The sequence below is a fragment of the Cervus canadensis genome, chromosome 19, assembly GCF_019320065.1.
Source record: "Cervus canadensis isolate Bull #8, Minnesota chromosome 19, ASM1932006v1, whole genome shotgun sequence".
Classification (NCBI taxonomy): domain Eukaryota; kingdom Metazoa; phylum Chordata; class Mammalia; order Artiodactyla; family Cervidae; genus Cervus; species Cervus canadensis.
Genome location: NC_057404.1, coordinates 24,704,632 through 24,728,482, shown reverse-complemented (window position 1 = coordinate 24,728,482; position 23,851 = coordinate 24,704,632). Strand labels below are relative to the sequence as shown.

General features: G+C 38.2%; 1 protein-coding gene across 2 annotated transcripts in view; it reads left to right on the top strand.

Moving 5' to 3' along the window:
* SLIT2 (slit guidance ligand 2) overlaps window positions 1-23,851 on the top strand; it is a 383,481-nt gene that overhangs the window by 275,402 nt on the left and 84,228 nt on the right. The window contains exons 10-18 of one of the 2 annotated variants that reach the window (XM_043438884.1): window positions 844-915; window positions 1,412-1,483; window positions 5,877-5,948; window positions 10,004-10,147; window positions 10,260-10,423; window positions 11,391-11,414; window positions 15,121-15,271; window positions 18,953-19,027; window positions 20,603-20,746. In XM_043438884.1, coding sequence (XP_043294819.1) covers window positions 844-915; window positions 1,412-1,483; window positions 5,877-5,948; window positions 10,004-10,147; window positions 10,260-10,423; window positions 11,391-11,414; window positions 15,121-15,271; window positions 18,953-19,027; window positions 20,603-20,746 — 918 coding nt within the window. The remainder of the gene's footprint in view (window positions 1-843; window positions 916-1,411; window positions 1,484-5,876; window positions 5,949-10,003; window positions 10,148-10,259; window positions 10,424-11,390; window positions 11,415-15,120; window positions 15,272-18,952; window positions 19,028-20,602; window positions 20,747-23,851) is intronic. The other variant, XM_043438885.1, reaches the window with a different exon arrangement.

Below are 23,851 nucleotides of genomic sequence, written 5' to 3'. Positions count from 1 at the left end.
TGCACTTGAGGATATTTGTACAGGTAGAGAGGAGGCTGAGAAACAGCATTCTTAATGGACTAAAATGTTTACCAAAACACCCTATGGAATATACTATTTTGCGTCTTTCATAACTAGATTGGTAAAATCTTGTCTTACTTTGATCGCAGAAGTATGGAGTAAAGTTAGAGGGTTATTTTCAACTTGCAGATTTTAGTGTATCATAAAAATACTTCAGTTGTGTTTAAATGCACTTTCCTGCAGTGGTTTTCACATGAAATATCCACATAATGGATTGACAGAGTCCAGAGAGTATTACCAAAAATATCTGTAGTACTTACAGATTTAAAATTCAAGATTTTGCCTCAGAAGCAGCTTGAAACTTAATTTTATGCATATAACAGTTTTTTCAACCTATAACATGCTTTCTGTAGAGGAAATGGCTTATAAAATTTAATATTCAACAATAATGTCTTTTGTGGAAGAGTTACAGTTATCTCTAAAACATGTTCTACATCTCTTCAGTGTTAAAACATATTTCTCTTACTGATATTGAACTTGGTAAAATGTATTCCCAACATAGGTGTTCTCTCTTTTATACAAAGTCCAGGCTTAAATATTAATGAACCCACAATGCTTAAAAACCAGAATCTTCTTATTGTTTTCACAGTTACTTTGTTTTTACTCCCAATCTTGCACCATGTTTAGGGAGGAGCACAATTAATTTTAATAGTCTTTTTGGAGAAAAAAGCAAGAAAATATCACTCAGGAAGCGTATCACCTTTGCTTCTTGTCATGACTTGAATTAAACATATCTGAGAGCTCACATTTCTATTTAAAAATTGAATATATTTTTCATTGCAGACGTTTAGAACAGAACTCAATCAAGGTCATCCCTCCTGGAGCTTTCTCACCATATAAAAAGCTTAGAAGAATGTGAGTGAATAATATTCTGAAATCAATGAAATTTTAAAAAATTATACAGGTCATGAACATGCAAAGACATCCATTTAAGTATGAATATTTAAGTGTTTGACAGCTTAAATATTAAGCGATGTGACTATCTGGTTGCTAGTTCTATAATAGTATAACGTTAAAAGCTAAAATATTAATTTATTAAGTTCTCTGTAATTTAGCACACTAATTCACACTAGTGTGAACATATGTGGTCAATATATTATGCAGTCAAATTCTTAACTGTTCTGTTTTCTAAAATAAGACATGCCGTCTTTAATAATAATTTAGAAAAATAGCCAATAATTGATTTACAAGTGTGATTTTTTAAAAAGTTTAGGATGCTTCAGATGTTGCAAATATTATACACATACTGATAGGTGCAAAACTGACATGGAAAGGCAATAAATAGCTTTCTCCTGCAGTAAATCTCACTGACATTATATTTAATTTAACCTAACCCTATTTTTAATCTTAGCGACCTGAGCAATAATCAGATCTCTGAGCTAGCACCAGATGCTTTCCAAGGACTACGCTCTCTGAATTCACTGTAAGTATTGACCACATAACTGGAGGAAAGTAGAATGCATAAGGAATAATGGCTCTGTGTTTTAATTTGGATTTAGGGGATATGTTCCTTTATGTGTTTTACTATACGTTATTAACAGTATTAATTATTATAAGTCATTAGTGAATTTTATCATTTTTATGGAGAACTGCTACCTGTCACTAAAATCAGCCAATTTTTAGGGGTTTATATTTTAGAATTCGATAGTTTTACTGTTTAGAGATCGAGTATGAGCCCCTTTTTTGACAGTGTTTTCTTACAGAAGTAAAGGGAAAATGTTTACTTTGGAGGCTCCAATCAGCACTGCATTTATAATCCCATACCTAAACCCATAGTCACTGTCACTGGGGACAATTACAGTCCCATTTAGAAATGATACTAGGTAAAGTCGTGCAGAGAACAGTGAAAGATAACCGGTGAAAGGACCTCCCTCCAACCCTCTACTTCATCACCTTAAAGACTTCCCTGAAAGAACCAGCTTTAATCTCTCAAAGAACAAATATAAGAAAAGTATGACAGCTTTTTAAAGTCAAAAGGACTTCCAGGGAGATTGCTGTATTAATTAGAGTGACTCTAAAGTGAATTTACAGAGACTGTTATTCCTTCAAATTTGTATAAAATCTTCAGAAGTCCACTAAGTAGAGTATATATTATTTCAAATTTTAATTTTAAAGTTTAAAAATGAAATCTGGTTTCTTTGTTTGAGGAGATGCTTACAGAAGAGTTCTTATTGATGTAAATTACTGCAGTGATCTTAGGAACTTCCGAAGTCAATAGTAGCCAGTGAGAATTTCAGGATACACATGTGTGATACTTAGATAAACACCTGGGGTCTGTAGAATACTTTACACTCATACTAAGGGGAGGAGATGTACCAGCTTATCTGGATTGTAAAGAGCCTCTTGATGAAAGTGAAAGAGGAGAGTGAAAAAGTTGGCTTAAAGCTCAACATCCAGAAAACTAAGATCATGACATCCAGTCCCATCACTTCATGCCAAATAGATGGGGAAACAATGGAAACAGTGAGAGACTATTTTGGGGGGCTCCAAAATCACTGCAGATGGTGACTGCAGCCATGAAATTAAAAGATGCTTACTCCTTGAAAGGAAAGTTATAACCAACCTAGATAGCATATTAAAAAGCAGAGACATTACTTTGCCAACAAAGGTCCGTCTAGTCAAGGCTATGGTTTTTCCAGTGGTCATGTATGGATGTGAGAGTTGGACTGTGAAGAAAACTGAGCGCTGAAGAATTGTTTCTTTTGAACTGTGGTGTTGGAGAAGACTCTCGAGAGTCCCTTGGACTGCAAGGAGATCCAACCAGTCTATCCTAAAGGAGATCCATTCTGAGTGTTCATTGGAAGGACTGATGTTGAAGCTGAAACTCCAATACTTTGGCCACCTGATGCAAAGAACTGACTCATTTGAAAAGACCCTGATGCTGGGAAAGATTGAGGGCAGGAGGAGAAGGGGACGACAGAGGATGAGATGGTTAGATGGCATCACTGACTCAATGAACATGAATTTGAATAAACTCTGGGAGTTGGTGATGGACAGGGAGGCCTGGAGTGCTGCAGTCCATGGGGTCGCAAAGAGTCGGACACGACTGAGCGACTGAACTGAACTGAACTGATGCTGGTCTGCTCAGAAAACTGCAGTTTTCTTTGGACCAGAAAAAAAAAAAGGAAAACTATCACTTCACCTGCAGTGTCTGCCTAGGTTCATTTTTGTTTGTTTGTTTGTTTTAGTATATGAAGTCCAAAACCAGGGAAACAACTGCTGGCAGAAAATGTAAAGTGCAATCATGCACCCTTTTGGTTGACTCTTTGAAACCATACCTTTTATTTATCTTGGTTATATCGTGACTGGCACATGGGCAAATGGTGAACATTGAACAAGTTATCCACTCCTGTATTCTTGCCTGGAGAATCCCATGGACAGAGGAGCCTGGCAAGCTACAGTCCATAGGGTCCCACAGAGTCAGACACAGCTGAAGCAACTTAGCATGCACACACACATGAACAAGTAACAGGTGGATTCAGTTTAATTGGGCACCAAGCTTAGAACCTGCAAAATTCCTGGCAGATGGTAAATGTATAATATCTATTGCTGAATGCATTACTTGAATGATATTCTATTGAATACCCAAATTGGTGCCAACTTGATCTGATCATTTGTTCCCTAAAGCCCTCTTTCTCTTACTCTTGACCTAAAGACATATCTTAGTATTGCTTTACCTTTTCTTAATCCCTTTACTCCTTGAGTCTGACAATATAGAATTCTCTTTTGTTTTTGTGTTTTTAAAATTGTTTCTTCTCTGACTTACATTTTTAAAAAAATCTATATTCTACATAAATGACTTTTTATGTCAAACCGTATAACTATACCACTAGAATCTATACAAATGGTATGTCTACTTGTACAATATAGTACCCAGACTTATTTCCTTAAGAATTTTCTTCATATTTTATAATTTATCCCACCTCTCACTCACATCTTAAAAGGGAACAGCTTTTTCCTCACTCTGATTCATCTCTCTTGCATTGTCATTTCCCTTCCTTTCTGAACAGAAGTCAGGTACAGCTGCCAAACGTATTTTGATTCTCATTTCAGCTTTTTATTTTACATTTTATAATATCCATTTATTTCTTTTCCAGACGAATGTTTCTGACTCTTAACGTATATATGCCCATTGTAGAGAAAATTTTTTTAAATATATAGATAGATAGATGCAAATTCAAATGACCTCTGAATGGCAAATCACCTACAATCTAGAGATCGTCCACTTTTTTCTAAGTATATATGAGTATATTTTTCTAAATGAAATTATACTGTAATATATTCTTCAGTATTTTGCTGTTTTAAACTTAATATCATAAGGGTTTCCCAGGTGATACTAGTGGTAAAGAACCTGCCTGCCAATGCAGGGGATGCAAGAGATGCGGCTTCAATCCCTGGGTCGGGAAGATCCCCTGAAGTAGGAAATGGCAACCCACTCCAGTATTCTTGCCTGGAAAATTCCATGGAAGAGGAACCTGATGGGCCACAGTCCATGGGGCCACAAGGAGCTGGGTGTGACCGGCACAGATCATACATAAATACTTTCATGTCCCCAAATATTTCTTCAAACATGATTTTTATCAATGTGAAATATATATTTAGCCAATCCTCTTCTTTACAATCTGGGAACATTTTATTTGTATTTCATTTTTCACCATTATAAATTAGGCCACAATTAATATTTAGCACATAAAATATTGTATTTGTCTCTGATTTTTTTCCTTAAACTCCTGAGAGAAACTACTTACTAAAAATTTATATACACATTTTTATAACTCTTGATTGTTGTTATTATTCAGTTGCCAAGTTATGTCCCACTCTTCGCGACACCATGGACTGCTTAGAGAATAGCTACAACTCATTTGTCCCCTTAAAAATACAATTTCTGTCTTTTCCTTCACATTATTATGGTCCTTCCCCTCCTTTATGAGGCTGAGAAGAGAAGGGCGTCATTGCAGACCTGTTGTCAGTAGCCAGCATGATGAGTCGATCGTTTTCATTTCCTTGCTGTTGAAATTCTCTCATTTCACCATTTCTGTGAATAAGATAATCCCCTTGATTTATTCCTGTGCTAGTTTTTACTTCATTTTCCTCTTCAAACAATATTTATTCATCAATCCCATGTTAGAACATCACTGTGTGCCAAAGCCTAGGCATTAGATATTCTAAAGTGATTGTTGAGGTCCCTGCACTTTATAGTTACACTTAGTGGCTAATGTGGTGGGGGGCGGGGTGAGGACACAAGGATGCATTCCTACTCATATTTCTTTGGGGAACAAACATTTTAAAAAGTCTGTATAAATACTAATGATCACTGTCTTTGCAAATTTTACATTTCTGATGTATATACATTATATATTTAAAACAAATATTTTACACTTATATGGATTCCTTTCACTCTTAACCATTATGATTATTCTAAATGTTACCCCTTTGAAGAACAATGGATTCCAGGTTAGCGTTCTGCTTTGTTATATCCCATGTGCTTTCATAAAAAGAGCTGTGTGTATTTGTGTATAAAAACATGACACATTAACAGTGGACATTTCTGTGAAAGGACAGTAAAATTATAAATCATGTTAATTTTCCTTAATTTTTTGTTTTTCTCTGGTTTCCAAACTTTCTACCATAAACACACACCATAATCAGGGGAGAAACATTTCCAAATTAAAGTTTGTTTACTCTGCTGTGGCTTTATGATATATGGAGCTTACTAACCTCCTTTATACCTGAACATGTTTGTTTGGATAAATTTGTTTTGCTGGCTGGTCTCTAAGTTTATTTCTTTTTGTTTGTTTAAATCATGTGTTTTCCAGTGTCCTCTATGGAAATAAAATCACAGAACTCCCAAAAAGTTTATTTGAAGGACTATTTTCCTTACAGCTACTGTAAGTATTTGATTGTTTTTCATCTGTTGAACCTAAATATTATATTTTACTCAGTGTACCGTCTTATATTTTCATGGAGGCTTCAGAAAAATTTGATCCAAAATGACACAGTTTAATGAAATGGAAAAGATTAGTGAAGCTAACATTGATGATGGTTATTTATTTGAAGACACAATACTTTGAAATTGTCCCCAAACCTTTCTTTCCACAGTGTCATAAATGTGAGTGTCCCAGCTGTTCTATCATTTCAAGTTTCTGCAGTCTTTGCCCTTTATGAAATTTATCTGTTTTGATTTAATAGTACTTGGGAAGGAGAAAGACATGGTGATATGTTTATTCATGTTTGTCCAAAAAAATCTCTAACAGTGACAATGCTAGAATAAAATCCCCCAACACAAAAAAGGTCTCTTGTAGTCTAGGACAGAGTGTTAACAAACTAATCTTTAGTGAGAGAATCATCTGTAAATTTCCTGGATTTTAATATTTAAAGACCACTCTGCTTAGAGAACAGCTACAACTCATTTGTCTCAAAAGAAGTATTTATGATACAAATTCATAAGAATAAGAATTGACTCCAGATGTCATAATGAATGCTCATATGAAAATGAGATTGAAAAAAACATATGTTAATACTAAGATTGTTAGTGTTGGATCATCAAAATCTATTCATATCCCCAAACATTTATAGGATATCTCTTTTGGGGCACACACTGACCTAGCTGCTATGGAGGAAAAGATGAGTATGCTACAATTTCTGCTCTCAACTAGCTCACAGCCAGTTTACTTTAAAATTCTTAAGTTTAGAATGCTGTTTTCTCTTTTGAGTGTATGCATTTGTTGGTGTTAGGTTTGTACCATTTACTTGGTAAAAATGTGTTCCTAATCCCACAAACTTCCAAAATGTGGATCTTTTTCTTTACTTGATAAATGTATGGTTATCATTATATCCTATTATTCATATTTTTAACTGTTTATTATTATGCAGAAGCATATTATATATCACAGCCCTATTCATACTCACACACACACATGAAACAAATTGTTAACAAAGCAATATTTAACCTTATTATATATCGTACTGTCAATTCTGTTCCATTCTCTCTCTTCTTAATGCTATATAACCCAATAAATTCATTTTACAACAAACCAATCAGCCATGCTAAATACTGACTTTTGTAACCTAGTGATTTTATTTGGGCATCAAATTATTTTATAACCCTTGCAAGGAAGTTAGGTATAGCTGTGTGCTACAGCCAAATGTTGTCTATTTTTTATGTGCTTTTCTGTCAGTTCTTCCACAATTTCCTAGCACTGTTCTCTTTCCCATTTACTTCTAATTTCTTCTGCTACCACTGCCCCGTGTGGTATCGACACTTAAAGTTGCACCTTTTTTCCTTTCCTCCCATACTTATTGGTAGTTGATGTAGTAAATGGGTTAATAAACCCTTGGAATCTCTATGTAGATAAATCTTACTCAAAACACCAGCTTTCTCACTGTGCCTTAAATTCTGTCCCTAGACTAAGCCTGCCGGGACTAATAAGGCACAATTGACTCTCTAAGGTTAGCTGAGAATTTGATTCAGTTAAGCTTCTTAGATCCATTTGAACAGATGAGATATTTGGGAGAAGTAGGTAAATGGAAGGAACGAAAGAAAGTAGTGTTCAATATTTTTCCCCCGATTTCTGGACCACCTGAAAGGAAAGTAAGTACAAAATTCTCAGAGAAGCACTTTCTTTCATTGTCTCCCAGACTCCCTGCTTTCTCCCTGTATTAGCATTCTGCTGCCTGCCTCCTCTTTCAGTTAGCTCCATGCCGCCTGTCATGGCCCTGAGTGAGGAGGTATGGGATTAATCAGTCCGTACCTCAAATCAGGCCTATAAGCTCTTAGGAAAGGATTCTATAGACCACAGAGAAGGCCAAAACTGCAGTTCCTAAAAGAAGATTAAAAAAAAAAAAAAAAAAACCTCTGATCCCTGGTTCAGGAACTAAGATACTACATGTCTCATGGTGTGGACAAAAAAATAAAGAAAGAAAACACACCTAAATAGTATGTCCATAAAAAAATAAAAAGAAGCAAAGTGAAAGTGTTAATCACTCAGTCGTGTCTGATTCTTTGTGACTCCATGGACTGTAGCCCGCCAGGCTCCTCTGTCCATGGAATTTTCCAGGCAAAAATACTAGAGTGGGTTGCCATCCCCTTCTCTAGAGGATCTTCCCAACCCAGGGATCAAACCCAAGTCTCCTGCATTGCAGGCAGATTCTTAACCATTTGAGCTACCAGGGAAAATGCAAAGGTGAGTTTAAAAAAAAAAAAAAAGACAAGTACAGCAAAGAGAACTACCACGAGGAAGTCCTGACTTTGCACAGGCAGAGAGTTGAGATATTTAAAAAGCAAGTAAAACTGAAATACCCTTTGTTAATCACAGAGGGTCTGTTGGGCAAATTGCGAAACAGTATTCAGTGTGTTAGAAAGACATCACACCCAAACCATATAGCACATTTTTGAGCTGCCAAGTATTTGTTAAAATCCTAAGCATCAAAGCTCTAAACAAAATGGTGAGAGAGAATAACTATCAAAAACTTTTCTGCCCCCAGAAGGCTAAACTCTCTGCAGGCAAACATGTGGGCCTGTATAAAATAGTTGATGAAACTAGGTAACACTGACTAACTTGCTCTGGAAAGTAGAGGAAGGAGCTTGTTAGTTGGGTGGAAGTTGTATTCTGAAAAAGTCTTGCTCTGAAGAAAGTGAGCCTCCTCTGAGGTCTTGATAGGCCAGATGGTTGAGGCAGATGGAGAGCAGGACCCGTGTATTCCCATAGTTGAAGCAAGCATGAATAAAAGCACAGACAAGGTGACATGTAACCTGTAAGGATGACGTTTGCGCCAGATCTGTAAGCCATGGCTCCACATAATCCTAATATTGAATATTGGTAAAATATATGAGAAAATGGAGAAGGAAATGGCAACCCACTCCAGTATTCTTGCCTAGAGAATCCTGTGGACAGAGGAGCCTTGTGGGCTGCTGTCCATAGGGTCACGCAGAGTCAGACATGACTGAAGCGACTTAGCATGCATGCATGCACTGGAGAAGGAGATGGCCACCCACTCCAGTGTTCTTGCCTGGAGAATCCTGGGGATGGGAGAGCCTGGTGGGCTGCCGTCTATGGGGTCGCACAGAGTCAGACACGACTGAAGTGACTTAGCAGCAGCATATGAGAAAAAAAAGTTTGTGAGATACGGTGCCAAACAAAGTGAATTGGATATCTATACTGCAGAATAGAGCTTCCCTGATGGCTCAGTGGATAAAGAATTCGTCTGCAATGCAGGAGACATAGGAGATGTGAGTTTGATCCCTGGGTTGGGAAGATCCCCTGGAAGAGGAAATGGCAACTCACTCCAGTATTCTTGCCTAGAGAATCCCATGGAGAGAGGAGCCTGGCAAGCTACAGTCCATGGGATCGCAAAGGGTTGGACATGACTTAGTGACTAAAGAACAGCAAGAGTTTGGAAAAGGGAATCAAAGATCCCATTGGGAATTTTGGGCTATTGTCAGGTCTTGGGTTATTCAGAGCAAATTGGGAGTTACTTCATGGTTTGGGAGAGGAGTGACGTGATCTGATTATGTTTAGAAGTCTCACTCCAGCTACTGTTCTGAGAATGGATTGGACTTCTTTTTCATAGAGCAGCTCCATGTTTATGAAGACTAATGTTTATGAGGACTTTATGGAGCCTTTGACAGCAAAGGCTTGTCTCACCCATCTTTGTCTATTGCTGTATTTCTGCACCTTCCAGAGAATATCTTTAATAATTTTTGTTGGATAAATGTGTAAGGACCACTAGATTTAGGCAATCCAATCATTAGATATGACCCTTGCTTTATCTGCCATGACCCCAAATCTTCAACCTGTGATACCTCAATAATGACATTTAAATCTTAGTGTCAAGGTTAAAAGAAATGAATTTCTTGATTGTATTTTCTCAAGAACAAGAGTCTTGAAGGTGGGTTAATGAGATACTACACTGTAATTAATTCTATGACTGTTTGATCAAACAGATTACTGAATGCCAACAAGATAAACTGCCTTCGGGTAGATGCTTTTCAGGATCTGCACAACCTGAACCTTCTCTCCTTATACGACAACAAGCTTCAGACCATCGCCAAGGGGACCTTTTCACCTCTCCGGGCCATTCAAACCATGTATGTATATAGAATCAGGATCAGATTTGATGACCGTTGTTTTCATTCTGGATTTGAGAGTTGAGTTCATTGCAAGTCGTGTGTAAAAGTGTTCTGTATGTGTTTCTGAAAGGCATTTGGCCCAGAACCCCTTTATTTGTGACTGCCATCTCAAGTGGCTGGCGGATTATCTCCATACCAACCCAATTGAGACCAGTGGCGCCCGCTGCACCAGTCCCCGGCGACTGGCAAACAAAAGAATTGGACAGATCAAAAGCAAGAAATTCCGTTGTTCAGGTAATTTCTTACTTTGTGTCACATTTCCCCTGTGTTGCTGAAAACAGTAGTTAATGAGATGTAGAGACAGCTGACCTTCGACTAAATTGCCAAACATTACAGAATTGCATTTCTTTTTCTTCTGCCCATGAAGAAAAATATAAAGAGAACTGTAGACACCATTCACATAGAATCCCTACATGTAACCTTTTTAACACACTATCCAGCAGAAGAAATAAAGGAAGAAAGATGCCTGGGTACTTCAGGCTGTAATCCCAGGGTTTGAATTTAACAGTGGCCTTCTAACTCAGTGCCTGTTAAGTCTCGTGTTTGTTGTATTGTTTTCCATTGAGCAATGGTGAAGTAGTTAATTGTCTATTTCTCTGAGAAAGTGAACTGAGACTTAGTTACTTGATTTGCTCAGGTTCAGAAGTAGGGGAAAAACAGAATACTCTGAATTCCTTGCTTCTCACAGGAAAGCAATGTTTTGTTCCTAGCTTTACATTCTCACATTTTGACCAGGACTGTGAGGATATATATTTTTTTTTCTAAAAGGCCATCTTTTAACACTTTGGGAATATTACCTTTACTTATAAAAAGTGAAATATAGGTGCATTGTATTAATATTAAAGAGAAAACTTAGTTCATTGAAATTTACTATTTGCTTTGGTATAATCCTTTCTATTTTCTCAAAATAAAATGCATTGTTTATGTTTTGGGTAGTACACTACCTAACTATTCCAGGCGTTATTTCACATTCGGCAGTTAATTCATACTAAAAAGCTAATATCAAAAAAAGCCGTTTATTGTCCATGATTCTAGATGCATTTCTACTCATGGTTATACTTCAGCCACTGCTGTGAATATACATTTTTTTCACTTAATTATCTATAGTAACTTTAGTCCATTCTTAATCTAATATAACTCATATCTCTGCTTGCTGACATTCAGGTGCATCTTCTATTTTTTTTCTCTTTTTTTTATTTAGCTAAAGAACAGTATTTCATTCCAGGTAGGTTTTGCTCGGTAGTAGGACTAACTGCAGACACCTTTTCCTCACTTATAAAACCTAGCTTCTAAAACTTTGATATGCATGCTTTCAAAAGTCCAGTGGATACTGTGTAGCTAGATCCTGCATAGATCACTAGTAACTTTTTCCTGAAAACCTGACCTTTGCATGCAGCTTCTGATGTTAAACATATATATTATTAAACTCCCACTTTTTTTCTCTCTCTCTCACTCTGGCACATTATCTAAAATTTCTCACAGTAGCTAAAATGTTTGAACCTATGGCTTTCTACTTAAATCATTTTCTCTCCTTATGTTGTATATCTGACCTTTCAACCTGTTTTTAAAATATAGCTTCTTGAGCTGGTTTTAAAGACAGACCTTTCTGTTGTCAAAGAACTAGTTCTACATGCAATCAGTCACAAACACACAAAACTGTGTTTTCAATTATGAGATTTACTATTTTATAGAGATTTTTCTATACTAAAAAAGTATCCCTTACTTTTTGCTTTACTTGGTTTGCTGTGCTTCACTTTTTAGACCAAAGCATCAGCTTCCTACTGGTTTATGTGCAGCTGTACTTCGTTTGTGATCTGAAATTCTTGCATCTTTGGACTTGTAGTATAACAACTCCATGAAAGCAGGATTGACATCCATCCTGAAAGTATCATGAGCACCCAGTGCCTTGAATAACTTAGTTGAATGGAGTGTTTCTTAGAAAAATAATTGAAATATTTTACCACTGCAGTCTTAACAGTGTCAAAGCTGATGATTCTAGAACTAGTTCTTTGAAGTATGTTTCTTTACTTATTTCTTCCTTGCCTGCCAATTGTGTAAAATGCCTCTTGACTTGTTTGTTTTAAACTATTATTTAAAAATACATGTTAGTAACTCATTGGCTACATTTGTAATCTCCTGGGTATATTCTAGACTATAGAATATTTTAATAGTTATAAATAAAGATATTTCTAAACTGTTAGTGTAAAAAAGAACACATTTTCTCTTAAGAATTCTAGGTTTGGTCTCTATTTTAAGGAACTATACCTTGCTTGCCATTGTTGAATTATAATATGAATAATTTTATGCATTTAACTGATTTTGTTTTATTACATATTTTGACTTGAATGATCAGTAATATTTTGTATATTACACTGGCTCCAGAAGTAACATGTTGAAAAGAAAAATTGACCTTCACTGGCAATCTTCAAAATTTATTATTTTTACCCAATTATTAAATAGAAAGTCATCTGATAACTATTACCCAGAAAAAGTTATATTGAAAAACAGAACCCCCCATAGGATAAAACACTGATATTACTTAAGTGTCCAAATTAGAGAAGTTAATATAATTATTATCAAAATATTCAATCTATTACATTTAAATATGCTTTTTCAATAATTAGAAATTAGTATTTCAAATTCACCAAGTAAAGAACAAAATCAGGTTGTTTTCAAAATTTTGTTAATAAGATTCAGTTCAGTTCAGTTGCTCAGTCGTGTCCAACTCTTTGTGACCCCATGGACTGCAGCACACCAGGCTTCCCTGTCCATCACCACCTCCCAGAGCTTACTCAGACTCATGCCCATCTAGTCAGTGATGCCATCCATCGAGTCAGATATGCATTGAGTTGGTGACGCTGTTAATAAGATTAACAGCAGCCAAAATAGGTTTTGCGAGGAAAAAAAAAAAAAAAAACCCTCTATATCAGATATCACGGCTTAATTGTCAATTTCTGATTATTCAGTTTACATGATTTAAAAGCGTAATTCTAGAAGTCAGGACTCAGAAAAATTATTTGAGCCTCTGCTCCCTCTCCCCCACCCCCAGATATTAATTAAAATCTAAGCTTACTGAGAGAGTAGTCATAAAATAAGTATTATTGTCATTGCATTGAATGTAGATTATTTTCAATGTAAAATACCTCGTGTATCTGTCATTTTACACTTTATTCCCTGCATTTTCTTTATTTCACTTTTAAAATGAAAACTTAAATCACAATACGACAGATCCTCACGTCATGTCGTAAATGTCATGACATTAATTGCCAAATGTAATGAAACTATTATATTCAACTTTGCGAACTTCTTCCAAGATCCTGATTCCTTTTAATTCAGTAACATTATTTATGAGTTGGAAACGTCATTAAAATCATGTAAGCCACAAGACCTAAGGTTTCGTCCAAATTTTCCAGCGGGAGTCCTTGATGATCAATCTCATAATCTTCATTCTATTTCATTTTACGTGTCTGTTTGCCTACCACCATTCTGGATGGCATCTAGATAGTACAGTGATCACTCAGAACAAAATTTATCTTGTAAAGAGAGTTCATCTTTTAAAGGACTTGACAAGAACTTAATTTGTGCTATGCATCTTGTATGTCATTGCTTTTCCTGTAAGACCACTGTGCTTCACAAAATGATTATGAAAGTTTACAAAGCATGACGGTTCCTGTCACACCAGGCCATTCCCCAATAATTGCCACAGTCAGGGAGGAAGGACTAAACCTTAGTGAGTTTTATATATACTATGTGAATCTTACTTGGGTCTGCTCTGTCTTTCTTTCCTTCTGGGTGATCTTTACTTTTTCAGGAATTCACCATTTGGGCTGTAAGTAAAAGTGTCTGATCTGAAACATAATATCCTCCCTTTTCAATCCTGATGTATCTTCTTTTAGTCTCACTCTTTTGCGCCTTCTTATTTGTTTTTATTTTTTTCAAGAAGACACCACAGATCTGTTGAGCCTCTCTGTTGTCCTTGTAGCGCACCTTCAACTTCTCCCTGGATGTTGTTCCCGAAAAAGCTGTTGTTTCCATTCTGCAGTTCTGAGGAACGCGGGAGGCACCTTTCAGTATAGCCCCTTCTTTGTGTTTCCAGGAACTCTTCGGTAGTAATACTCTTACTATGGTCATAAACATTCTTGCGGGAAGAATGCATGTCATGTAAACAGTATTACGTTTCCAGAGCGTCTGTAGCTTCTCTCCTGCTTCCCTCCATCTCTCCTCTTGGTCTTACCCTTGGCCTAGTGGATGGTGTAGTGGTTATGTAGCGAGATTTTCTGTTGTGCTTGATCTAACCATGTGGTTGCCAGGTATGAGTAAAACATGGTTCCGTCAAGCACCATGGAACGTCACGCAGCTTTCTACAGCATGACAAGCTGCTGAGGCTTAAATCAGGATTTACTTGTCTCTTTTTATAAAATCCAAATGAACAAAAGAGGGCTTTTTAAGCATTTCTGAAGATTATGTGAGAGGGAGAGAATAATAAAAGACCATAGAAAATTAAAAAACCTGAGTCCATCTATTTGCCTTGAAAGCCCTGATTGAAAATGATATATAGGCATATGTTTATTACTGGATACATTTTCAATTCTTGACTCAGAGAAAAAAAATAAACGTTTTCACGATTAGTAGCCATTGTGTGATTAGCTGTCAAATAGGCTAGAATGGCTCACAACTGGATCAGCAGAAAGTACAGCTGTGAAAAGCTCAACTCTGTTAATGTTTTCCTGTCCTGTGAATCCGGTTACTCTTTTTTCCAGCAAATTCCAAGCCCTTGTTTTAACCCTTTCCTGACATCCATTGACCAAAATTCCCCAAGTTGTCTCCCTGCTGCATAATCTATAGTTACCTTACTTTTTTCTTCCTACAAATTAACAAATATTCTAACTTTCAGACTCAGTATCTTCTTTTTTGGCTTGACTCCTCAATAGGTACAGAAGATTATCGATCAAAATTAAGTGGGGACTGCTTTGCCGATTTGGCTTGTCCTGAAAAGTGCCGCTGCGAAGGGACCACAGTGGACTGCTCCAATCAAAAACTCACCAAGATCCCAGACCACATTCCCCAGTACACTGCAGAGCTGTAAGTTCATCTCCCAGCAAAATCCAGTTTCAGAAGGAGGGAACGAGAGCATCAAAACGTTGGGATTCTTTTCTTGCCCTTTCATCCTCAATAATTATGTTAATTTTAATTGACACACATTGGCATAACTCTTTTTTGTACAAGTGTAAGTATTAGAGGCTCTCTTCCTTCTTCTTTCTGGTCCAAGGTACATCTACAGAAAATAACTCTCAAAAATTCAGTTATCACTTGATAATGCTAATAACAATACATCCATTTGATACTTATTACTTGGGGGCTTCCCTGATAGAGCAGTTGGTAAAGAATCCACCTGTAATGCTGGAGACACTGGTTCGATTCCTGGGTCGGGAAGATCTGCTGGAGAGGAGTAGGCTACCCACTCCAGTATTCTTGGGCTTCTCTTATAGCTCAGTTGGTAAAGAATCTGCCTGCAGGGTGGGAGATCTGGGTTTGATCCCTGGGTTGGGAAGATCCCCTGGAGAAGGGAAAGGCTACCCATTCCAGTATTCTGGCCTAGAGAATTCCATGGACTGTATAGTCCAAAGGGTGGCAAAGAGTCAAGACACAACTGAGCGACTTTCACTTTCACTTTCCCTGATAAAGAATTATGCCTGCAATGCAGGAGACCCTGGTTCAATTCCTGGATGGGAATGATCCCCTAGAGAAGGGTTAGGCTAGGCTGCCCACTCCAGTATTCTTGGGCTTCCCTTGTGGATCAGATGGTAAATAATCCTCCTGCAATGCGGGAGACTTGGGTTCGATCCCTGGGTTGGGAAGATCCCCTGGAGAAGGGAAAGATTACCCATCCCAGTAGTCTGGCCTGGAGAATTCCATGGACTGTATAGTCCGTGGGGTGGCAAAGAGTCAGACAGAACTTAGCGACTTTCACTTTCTTGGGTATGAATTATGTCCAAGGGCTTCACTGGTGGCTCAGGTGGTAAAGAATCTGTCTGCAATGCAGGAGACCCAGGTTTGATCCCTGGGTCGGGAAGATCCCCTGGAGAAGACAATCCTAGAGAAAGAAGACTCTCTCCAGTATTCTTGTCTGGAAAATCCCAGGGACAGAGAAGCCTGGCGGGCTACAGTCCAAGGGGTCGCAAAGAGTCAGACACAGCTGAGTAACACTTTCACTGTGTCCAAACCCATTTCTAAGCACTTAATCATTTTTTAATGTATTTAGTCTTTTTAGCGACCAAATAAAATAGTTTGGAGTCAACATTTTGAACCTCTGTTCATTGTGAATTCAATCAGAGTCCTTTTTTATCAGCTATACTGTTATAATTCACTGACTCATAAGTGGAAGGATTCAGTGATTATCAAGTATAAAACAAAAGATAGTTTTCTTTTTCTGAACAGTGGATAACATAGCAGGAAAAACTGAAAATGATAAAGTGTGAGCAGATCTGTATTTATAATACTAACATAGGGCTTAGCACATACAAGTTACTAAAATATATTTGTTGAATTATGTATAGATTCTGTGTCCATCTGTGTTGGCCTTTACTGACTTATTTATAAAAGTACAACGTTTAATGTTAGGGTTTCTAAAAAAATCCAAAAAAAAAGGAAAAAACCTAATGAAACCTCATCACTTTTAGAACATCTTAGTAATGTTTATGTCTAGCACCATCTGGTATTTGTCATTAACTGCTTTGCAAAGTTGGTTGTCTTTTTGTGCCTGTATAATTCTTTCATGTACAGCTAGATTATAACCCCTTGATGATGACAGGGATTGTTTTATAGTTTATCTCCCACAGTACCTATGCTGATGCCTGTTACTTAATGAATTTTAATCAATTTACATATTTAAAAATTATACATTGCTTTCAAAAAGATGACAGAAGCTAATTACCTAGTGGCTATAAGGATGTTTTTTTAAAATTTCTGTTAGTACATGAAGCTATTTCATAGGTCTAGAACTTTAGAAATGTGTGGCGACCATGCAATAAAATCTCCAAACTCTGTGTTTACTGTCATATACGGAGTTATATTTATGTTCAATAACTCTGCAAACAATTCAAATTGTATCTTTCAGCATAATAATACTTAAGATAAGTTTATCTGTCACTCATGAATTTAGAAACTAGTACCTAGTTTATCTTTCAGGAAAGATTGTGTGTGTTTTAAGAAATTACGATTTTTAAAAATTATTCCTGGGAAGAAAATATTTGCAAAACATTTATCTGTAAGGAACTCATATCCAGAATACATAAAGAGCTCTTGAAACCCAGCGATTAGAATCTACCTTACCTGAGACTGCCCTGTCAGTCCATTGGTTAAGACATAGAGCTTCCACTGCAGAGGGCATGGGTGCAATCCCCCAGCCGAGGAATTAAGATCCTGCAAGACACGTGTGTGGCTGTTCTTCCCTCCCCCAACCCCGCTCAAAAAAGTACCTTACCAGATTAAAGAGTGATCAAATTATGTGTATGGATATTTCTCCAAAGAAGATATCTAAAAAAAAAAAAAAAAAAAAGAAGATATCTAAATGACCAATAAGCACATGATAAGGCACTCAGGATCACTAGGCATGTGGAAAATACAAATGAAAACCACAATGAGGTAGCACTTCACATCCACTGGAATGGCTTTTAAAAAAGACAGTAACAGGTGAGAGAAATTGGGGTCCTCATACATTGCCGGTGGAAATGTAAAATGGTCCAGCCCTTTTGAAAAGCAGTTTGGCTTTTCCTGAGGTAGCTAGCATGGTTAAATAGCTTTACCACACGACACAGTGATTTCACACCTATGTATATAGCTAAGAGAATTGAAATCATGCATTTACACAAAATCTTGTACACCAGTGTGTTCCTAGCAGGATTACTTGTAACCATCAAGAAGTGGATGCAACTCAGATATCCATCAGCTGATGAATGGATAAACACATGTGGTATATCCACACAACGGAATATAATTTGGCCATAAAGTGGAATGAAGTACCGATCTATGCTAAACATGGAAAGACCTTATAAAAATTAAGCAAAGTGAAAAAAGCCAGGGCAAAAATCCACATTTTGTATGATTCTATTAATAAGAGATATTCAGAATAGGAAAATCTATAGAGACAGAAGATCAATTACTGGTTGCTAAGGATTGAGACAGCAGAGGGCAGGAAATTGAGAGTGACTGCTGACAGGTAGGGGGTTTCTTTTTTGGATGATGAATATGTTCTGGAATTAGAAAGCAAGGATGGTTGCACAAGTTTGTGAATATTTTTAAAGCCACTGAATTGGACACTTTAAAAGGGTACCCTGTATGGTCTGGAAATTGTATATCAGTAAAGTAGTTGATAAAAACATTTCTGGAGCAAGTGACTAGGAAAAAAATGGTCTAAAATGCCTTTGGGAAGCAGCGGTAAGAGTGGAAAAAAAGAGCAAAAAACAGGGAGGGTGGGGGAAAAAAAAAAGAGCAAAAAACATTCTACAGATTACTGAATGAAGAGTTGGCTTTGAATCTTGATTTTGGTTTTATCTACTATATGCTTCTTAATATGTTTTATTTTGATCCTTACAATATGGGATAAATTGAAAAATATCCATCCTTCCCACAAATTTTCTGATACATGTCTGGTATTTTTCTTTTGGATAGTCATTAAATAATGTTCTAATTCTGTACGAGAAATAAAATTTAATCTCTTCCTGACTTTTGGGAATGAAACTCCTCCGTTTCTGTTTTCCCTAGGCGCCTCAACAATAATGAATTTACAGTTTTGGAAGCTACAGGGATCTTCAAGAAACTTCCTCAGTTACGTAAAATGTAAGCCAAATATTAGCCATCTTTAAAAATTTCTATAGTGTTGTGTTCTCTTATACCTTTGCAGTTTTATTTCAATTTCTTAGGAAATCGGGAAAATTAAAGATTCAAAGAAATGTCCATATGGTGACCACTTGTGATATGAATAGAGGGTAAACTCCGAGAGAGACCTAAGTAATTTGCTCTTTTCTGTGCATGTCAGTGATGGCGACCAGGTTTTCCGTAGCAGAACCCTAGTGTCTTTAACTCTGACGGCTGGTTTGTTACGTGGTCACAGCAGGAGCCCCCCAGTCTAAGTGCATTAGAGATGAGTTCAGTAATGTGTTGTAACTTCCTTCACCAGTCACCAAACCATGCTGTTATTTCTCCTTCAGCACATTCATGTTGACTGTTTGAGTTTTTGCTTCATTAAACTTTCATTAGAAGATAGTCAAAATTAATGATTGGTAATCTGGCTTGATAGCTCATGTGCGTTACTACATGTCTTCAAGTCATATTTTAATAGTAAGTTTCTAAGCTCAGCAGTTTCAGCCAACACTCAGACAGTAATCCAGCCCCCTTGGGGATGGTGGAAGGAGGGATAGGACAGAGGCCAAGAGTGTAGGGCCATTGGAGCACTGTCAACATAACAGGAAACACCAGGAGGAGCAGAGAAGCATACTTTCATGATATCTGTGCTGTCATGCTGTGACTGAGCCACAGGCAGACAGAGTGGAAATGGCAGAGAGGACTGAATGTACTTCCTGTGCACTTGGCCTGCACGTTACACTGCCTCCCAAAGAGTTTTTAAATTCTGAAACGGCCTCCTTTCTCACTGACGCTGACTGCTTTTTCTTTTTAGCTGTAAAGTGCTTTTCAATTCAATACATATTTATTCAGAGGCTGCTATGTGCAGTGCTCTGAAAGGAATAAAATGGTACCTAAAAATGATCCTTATTTTGTGGGCATCACTGGTCTTGGAGCGGGCCTTGAGAAAGAAAAAATCTCTAGGAAGATGTTACCTACCTCAACTGGATGTTCTTGCCCTCTGGGCAAGCATTAATGTTTTGTATCATACAGAATGTGGGCAGTTAATTTGGTTGTTCTGACACATTATTACATGAGAGGTTATGGGCAAAATCGCATATTCAGATACATTTCTGATGTTGTCTAAGCCCATTCTAGTTTTTCCTTCTTTTCTCTACTCAGTTGCCTTCTTTGAGTAATGAATTCATTAAACTGTTTAAATCAGGGGCATTTCTTTGAAAAAAAGTTGCTTATTAAGTGTGGCGGCAGACATGAAAGTTTACACAATGCAGTGCCTTACATCAAGGTTTTTATATTTCTGGGGGCCCTGATGGATCCCTGATTGGGCTGGCACCTTTCAGCATAGATGTTTCCTGCTTGTATTATTATCACTTTGGCTTGGTGGAATCAAAAAGTGGTGATTTTTCAGAACCTTGGGAATGCCAGGCCGTGAAGAGCTTAGAGGTTTTGTGGAAGATGGTTGTTCAGTAAAAGAAAATGATCAGACGCATTGCTTAGTGCCCTTGCTGTTAGAAATTGTTTCAAATATTTGTTTCAATCATTTTTACTTAGAAACTTTAGCAACAATAAGATCACAGACATTGAAGAGGGAGCGTTTGAAGGCGCATCTGGCGTGAATGAAATACTTCTCACGAGTAATCGTTTGGAAAATGTTCAGCATAAGATGTTCAAGGGCTTGGAAAGCCTCAAGACGTTGTAAGTATTCTCATTTGCATTGTGATTTTTCTAGCACAGAGTTGTCATTCCCAGTTCTTTATATTCCTGGGAGGGGGAGTAGCTCCTGCTCTTCCTCATCTCCCCATCTCTCTGTCTCTCCATTCCTCTCAATCTCTCTCTCACACACACACACAAATACATATTTTAGAGGCAAACAGTTCCTGACTCCAGTATCTCTGGCTTCAATATGTTGCTTACAAATGATCGATAGAGTCTCTCCTGGCTATTGAATCCTCAGCAAAAAAGATCATCTTGGTTCCAGTGCTTGTACAGATCTGGCTCCCTGTTCTTCCTCAAACTGATCATTCTCTTTCCTTTTATTCAAATTCCTCTGTCTAATACTATGTCTTGGCCGAAGGTCACCAGCTTCAGAGCCCATTCCAAATCTGCAGAATAAGCCTAGCTCGAGACTTCATCTTCCCTTTTAAGGTCTTAGTGAAAAAAAGAGAAACTGGCTGCTGGTGTCTCTTTACTATCTAATTCAAAGAAAACATGTTAAGAGTATGTCTACTTACTCAGGGATAGGGAAGCTGGGAAAAGAAATCTTATATGTTTCTGAAGGTTTTTGGCCCAGGAAAATGTGGCTTGAATTGAAGAGTAAGGACAACACCTTGAGTTACTTGAATTTTCATTCAGTGTGTTTATGTAGTTTTTATAACCTTTAAAGCATATAAATATGTTTGATGTAAGTGGTGGCCTACGCATTGGAAGAAACACCAACAAATCTGAAACCTTCGGAAGATACGAAGGAAGTTGTAAGCAAGAAGCAGCCCTTGGGAATTGCAGTGAAGAGAGGCTAAACTCCATGTCTCCCCTAAATGCCTACCCTAGCCCATGGAGGCACCAAGAGCCACGCCCAGGGGAACTGAGACCCAAGGGAGTTCATGCCTGTCCTTTATCAGATGTGAAGGAGAGGACATTTCCCCAGCATTCAATAGCATCCCAATTAACATCCCACTCAAAAAAGCACCTGTCCATGAAAGGCACACACGCTAGCCTGGAGACAAACCACCCAGCACAACCAGCCTGCAACCTGCCGGCCCCTCTCACGGGCTAACTCAGAGTCCCGGCAAAGTGAAAAATGTCATGCAAATATCCCTTTGGTCTTTTTATGGAGGAGATACTGGGAGTGTGTAGAAGGAGGGCAGAGAAGTTATACTACAGGTGACTACATCTACTCCTGCCCCCATCCCCCTCCCGCAAGCTATCTCAGTAAGTTGGCAAAACTAAGTCCTGCAACAGGCAGAAGCCTGCCTCCTTAGACAGTGGCTGAGTCACTGATGTTACTAGAGCCTTCTCCTTAAAGGGGCAGTGTGTGTCAGGGTGGGCAATGGGGGGTGTTTGCCAAAACTCAGTCTCTGTTCACCAGTGCCGAATAGAAAGGTGGCGAAGGATATTGGTGAAGTAGAAAAGAGTAGCTTTTATTGCTTTGCCAGGCTAAGGAGGCCACAGAGGGCTAATGCCATCAAGACCATGGGACCCACCTTGGAGGGGGTAATGAGGAGTTTTATAGTGTTCAAGGAGGTAGGGCGTGATCAGCTCGTGGACAGTTCTTGGACTGATTGGCATCAAGGTTAAGTTTCAAGCATCATCGATTTTCTGGTTTCAACCAGTTCTAGGGTCAGCAGTTTTTACCTGAAGGGAGTTTATCTCCTGTTAAAAAACAGCTTAAGAATGTGTATCAGGCCTGTATCTGTATCTTTCAAGAAACTGGGAGTTCGGTGAAACTGCCATGGGGCAGAATTATGGTCTAAATTGTTACCAGTTCCCTAGCCTAACAATTCTTTAGGCTATTTGTTTCTATATCTTCATATTTCACAATCATCAACTCTTGAGTTAGCCTTTTACTTCAAAAGACAAAGACACAGGGCTTGTACAAGGGGCTTCAAGGGGAGGCGAGGTCTGTCTGTAACTCTGCTTGCTTTAGTCAGCCTTGGGCTGCCATAACAAGATACCACAGACTGAATGACTTAAAGAGCAGAAATGTGTTTTCCTATTGTTCTGGAGGCTAGAATTCCAAAATCAAGGTGCTGAGATGATTGGTTTCTGGAGAGAACTCCTTCCTTGGCTTGTAGATGGCCACATTCTGTCTGTGTCCTTATATGGCTTTTCCTCTGTGTGTGGGACAAGAGAACTCTGGTGTCCTTTCCTCTAGGGACACCAGTCCAATCAGGTGAGGGCTCCCCCTTAGGATCTCATTTCATCTTAGTGAGGTCACTCAGTCGTGTCCAACTCTTTGTGACCCCATGGACTGTAGCCTACCAAGCTCCTTAGTCCATGGGATTTTCCAGGTAAGAGTACTGGAGTGGGTTGCCATTTCCTTTTCCAGGAGATCTTCCTGACCCAGGGATCGAACCTGGGTCTCCCACAATGCAGGCAGCTGCCTTACCATCTGAGCAACCAGGGAAGCCACTTTACCATCTGAACCACTATTTTACCTTAACGAGCTCCCTAAAGCCCCTATCTCCAAGTGCAGTCCCATCAGGGGTTGGAGCTTCCCAGGTGGCTCAGTGATAAAGAATCTGCCTGCCAATTCAGGAGAAGTGGGTTTTATCTCTGGATGGGGAAGATCCCCTGGAAGAGCAAATATCAACCCTCTCCAGTATTCCTGCCTGGAAAATCCCATGGACAGAGGAGTCTGGCAAACTATAGTCCTTGGGGTCACAAAGAGTCAGACACAGCTGAGTGAGCATGCATGCAAGGCTTCAGCATATGAGTTTTAGAGGAATACAATTCAGCCGATAAGAGCACTCTAAGGAGTTTATCAAAGTCTTTCTTTCTGACTAGCTCCAGTCACAGGACTCTCTATGAGACAAGTTCTCTAAATTCAGTTTTCACCTTCGTTATATATCTAGAAATGCTTTATGCCTCCTGTGTTTAGGCATCTGAGGTAGACACCCACTAACTCTCTACTTAATCCCACTGTGCCTCAAGCTGCAAAACAAATCCTTCAGAGACAAGCTAAAGGTATTGAAAGGCCTTCAGTGGGTTTACTGGGACACAGCTATTGCTTTAAGTGGTATCTTTCAGCTTAGAGCTATGAAGATTTCGACAAGACCCCTCCCCCTTCACTGCCTGTCGACT